Genomic DNA, 3,822 nt, shown 5'->3' with positions numbered 1-3,822 from the left:
GTTGGCACCCTGGGTCCTTGCCATGGATGTTTTGTAGAAGGTTCTTTATATATTTCTATCATATTTAATAAAAATCTCTCATTTTTAAAAATATTATGAAATATCTATTCTATGTCATATATTTGAGGTGAAAAACGAATTTTGCTTTTTACACGTACAATTCATTTTGAATAAGACTAAACATTTAAGAAACACTCCAATTTTTCATGTTTATGTAACAAATTTCTTCCATTGTGCCCCACATTTTATCTTTTACCTACTAGTTAGGAATTCATTTTTCAAAATTGTTTTCAGTTATTGGTCATCTGTATTCAAATTTCACATTATTAATTTCTAGTTCTTTAGAATTGTTTTTAGGATCTGAAGAATACAAATTTTCTTTTCTGCAACTTAGCTGGTAAATTTTCAATTTTTTAAATATAAGAAATATAGAAAATAACATATAAAAATATATTTCTAGCTTTCCTTGCGCGAGGTTGTGGAGAGAAACTACATCACGTTTACCGAATTGTCAGAACTCTTAAGCAAATAACAAGTGGCGAATAAAACAATTTGGAGAAGGACTTGGGAGATATGTAACTGGAATGAATTTTAACTCTATAATGGCATCTAATTCAGCTGTGGAAATTGAAAATGAGAGTGATAACTCTTCTGGTAGCAGCTTATTTAAAACTCAGTGTGTCCCTTACTCACCTAAACAGGGGCAAAGAAACCCTACTAGAAAGTTTGTTCATTCACCTGAAGATGTTCAGGCAAGGGATTCATCTAGTGACTCATCTTTTGAACCAAGACCATTGACTTTAAAAGCTATTTTTGAAAGATTCAAAAAAAAGAAACGTAAAAAGAGGAAATATAAACCAACAGGAAGACCAAGGGGAAGACCAAAAGGGAGAAAAAACACTAGACGTTCCCAAATAAATAAGAAACAAGTTCAAGATAAAGGATCTGGGTTCCCATTTTTAGAATCTGAGAATGCAAGAAAACCATTACCTTGGAGAAAAATTTTAACCTTTGAGCAAGCAGTGGCAAGAGGATTTTTCAACTACCTTGAAAAACTGAAGTATGAATACTACCTCAAGGAATCCTTGAAACAAATGAATGTTGGTGAAGATTTAGAAAAAGAAGATTTTGACAGTCGTAGATACAAATACTTGGATGATGATGGTTCTCTCTCTCCTATTGAAGAATCAGAAACAGAGGAGGCTGCAACAAATCTTGAACATAATGATGAATGTGATATCAAATTGGTGGACAATAATGATTTCATAATAAGTTCTGAAGTACCAAAGATGAAGAATGTGTATTTAGAACAAGAAGAATATACTGAAGAAGCCGCTTTGTCTAAAAAGAGAGCATCAAAGTCCAAAAACATTGGACAGGACAGAATGGCCTGAAAAGAGATAGGAATATGAATGTTAAGGCTTTTCACTTGAACACAATGTCTGGACTTTAAAGGTGTTGGCATATCCCAACAATCTGTACAGTTCTAGGGTGTGATGGCTTAGGGGTGAATAGGATTTGAACTCATATTTAGAGGGGTGTTTGAAATTGAGAACCAGGCAGATCCAGGCTCAGACCCTAACGGGGCCCCGGAGTAAAGACATTGGATCCCAAAGATTACAGGTGGGGAGTTTTTGAAGTATGTCCGTATTCAAGTGGAGATCGAAGAAGCTCAACCGAAAGAACTCTGGACTGACAGTGACAACTGTGGATTGAACAGTTCTTTTTAAAAGGGCTATTGTGAAGATTATGATTCTGACTTTGGAGGAACTACGGTGAATGGAAGCGGAAGGAATCACATGTAAAATTCCTCAAATAAAAATTTATTAACTTTAAAAAAAAAAAAAAATATATATATATTTCTAAATATAGAAAGGAATATGTGTTCCCTATGAAGGGATGGAGAATATATACATACATTATTATATATTACATAATATTCACATTATTTATATACATATACATATATACATATACATATATATTCACATTTTAAAAATAAACAAGTTTATATAATATATATGTAATAAACAAACATTTAAAAAAATAAACAAACTTCCTGTGTGGTTGTCAGCTATTCTCCCATGCTATGAATCTGAGGAGATTGACATTCTTCTTAATAGTTGGGGCTGTGACAGTCACCAAATCAACTTTTTAGACATGCATTGAGGAAAAAGAGGAGGAATGAGCTATAAGAATTGGACTGAGACAAAAGTCTATTTAATTTGAAAAATAATCTATTTTGAGGATTGTGATGTATCTCCCCACCCCATAAGAACAAATTCTCTAAGTTTTTTTTTTTCCTACTATATAACTGGCACACAGATATAATAATGATCTGAATCTGATAACTCTAATTACATTTCTGGCATTCTCCATATATTCTGAGCAGTTTTGCTATACATTATGATTTTTTTCATGTTTCTAAGATTATCAATAGTACATAATCATCACCAAGTATCCCTGTTACCATAGTTCACTGGCCATCTTTATATCATATTTTAATCAATTTTGAGTATATTTTTTCACTATCCTTGCTATCATTATGTAAGAGTTTATTTGACTATAGGTTTATTGTTATTATTTACATAACTTTGGATCAGATGAATTCCTGGTAGGAAAGTATTTATTGAATTTTCTATTCAGACCAATCATACCTATTATATCTTTGATGATAAACTTAGGACAGCTTTGTAGACAATTGTAACAATGTTCTACATACTCTATATATAAGGAAATTCATTATACTACTATTTGTAATAGTAAGAAATTAAAATCTCTAAATATCCACTTAGAGGGATATGATTAAATAAATTATCATAAACTGATGTGGATTATTATGCAGAGGCCATGAAATATTATATATCAACAAAAAAGAGAATGTGTAGATCAATTTGAACAAAAACTGGAAGGTTAAAAAAAGTAAATTGTCAAGAAAAACCCTTCAAATTATATTTGTGTCTGTGTACACACATACACACAGGAAGACTTAAGAGATATGTATTGAGTTCTTTTTTTTTTTCTTTAGCAAACATTTTCAATATTGAAGTAGTCAGAAAATATATTGGAAGCAAAGAAAGATGGAGTCAGTGTTCAAGGAAAAGTTCCAACTCTTATTGTTTAACTTATATTATTATATAATATATATTATTATATTATTGTTTGAGGTTTTCCCATAAAATATATTTTTATATACCACTTAGGAGGTAAGAAACAGGAAAGGCAGAAATAAGTGAAGGAAGGAGGCAGGGGAGAAAGGATCCACTCTTTTTTTTTTTTGTCTTTAAAGATTTATTTATTTATTGTGGGGGGCTGATACAGAGGGAGAGAATCTCAAGCAGACCCCAAAATCATGACCTGAGCCAAAAATCAAGAGTCAGATGCTTAACTGACTGAGCCACCCAGGCGCCACCACTCTTAATATAATAGAGTTACTCTGAAAACAAATGTCATAAACACAATTAGAATCAATGAAGAAAGTCCATTGACATCTCCTTTAATTTTATAAATAAAATATGTCCACTAATATTATTGCCACTTTTAATTTTATACCTTCTCACAAATTCATTTACATCGAAAACTTAAAGGGGAAAGTAGGTAATGTATAGGTAGGTAGGTTAGTAGATGGATGGATGGATGGATGGATGGATGGATGGATGGATGGATAGATAGGAAAATATGAATCCAAAGTTTGCTTTAAAAAAGCAACTGGAAGTCATAATGTGTATCAACAATAAAAAGAATGACAATAATAAATTATGATAACTAAGATTTATAGAGGGCTTCTTATGTGTCAGTTACCATCCTAAGTGTTTTCCATGT

General features: G+C 31.6%; 1 protein-coding gene across 2 annotated transcripts; it reads left to right on the top strand.

Annotated features, from left to right (window-relative positions):
- Positions 1-466: 466 nt before the first annotated feature.
- On the top strand, positions 467-1,828 carry LOC113934730 (TATA box-binding protein-associated factor RNA polymerase I subunit D-like). Of its 2 annotated transcripts, XM_035723649.1 has the most exons (2): positions 467-1,250; positions 1,421-1,828. In XM_035723649.1, exons 1-2 carry the CDS (start codon positions 585-587, stop codon positions 1,451-1,453), a joined length of 699 nt encoding a protein of 232 aa, XP_035579542.1. In that variant the 5' UTR covers positions 467-584; the 3' UTR covers positions 1,454-1,828. The 2 variants fall into 2 exon arrangements, with proteins under 2 accessions (XP_035579542.1, XP_035579541.1); XM_035723648.1 differs by having other exon boundaries at positions 467-1,828.
- Positions 1,829-3,822: the final 1,994 nt, after the last annotated feature.

Source organism: Zalophus californianus, chromosome 13, assembly GCF_009762305.2.
Source record: "Zalophus californianus isolate mZalCal1 chromosome 13, mZalCal1.pri.v2, whole genome shotgun sequence".
Taxonomy (NCBI): domain Eukaryota; kingdom Metazoa; phylum Chordata; class Mammalia; order Carnivora; family Otariidae; genus Zalophus; species Zalophus californianus.
This window is presented reverse-complemented; position numbering and strand designations above follow the sequence as displayed.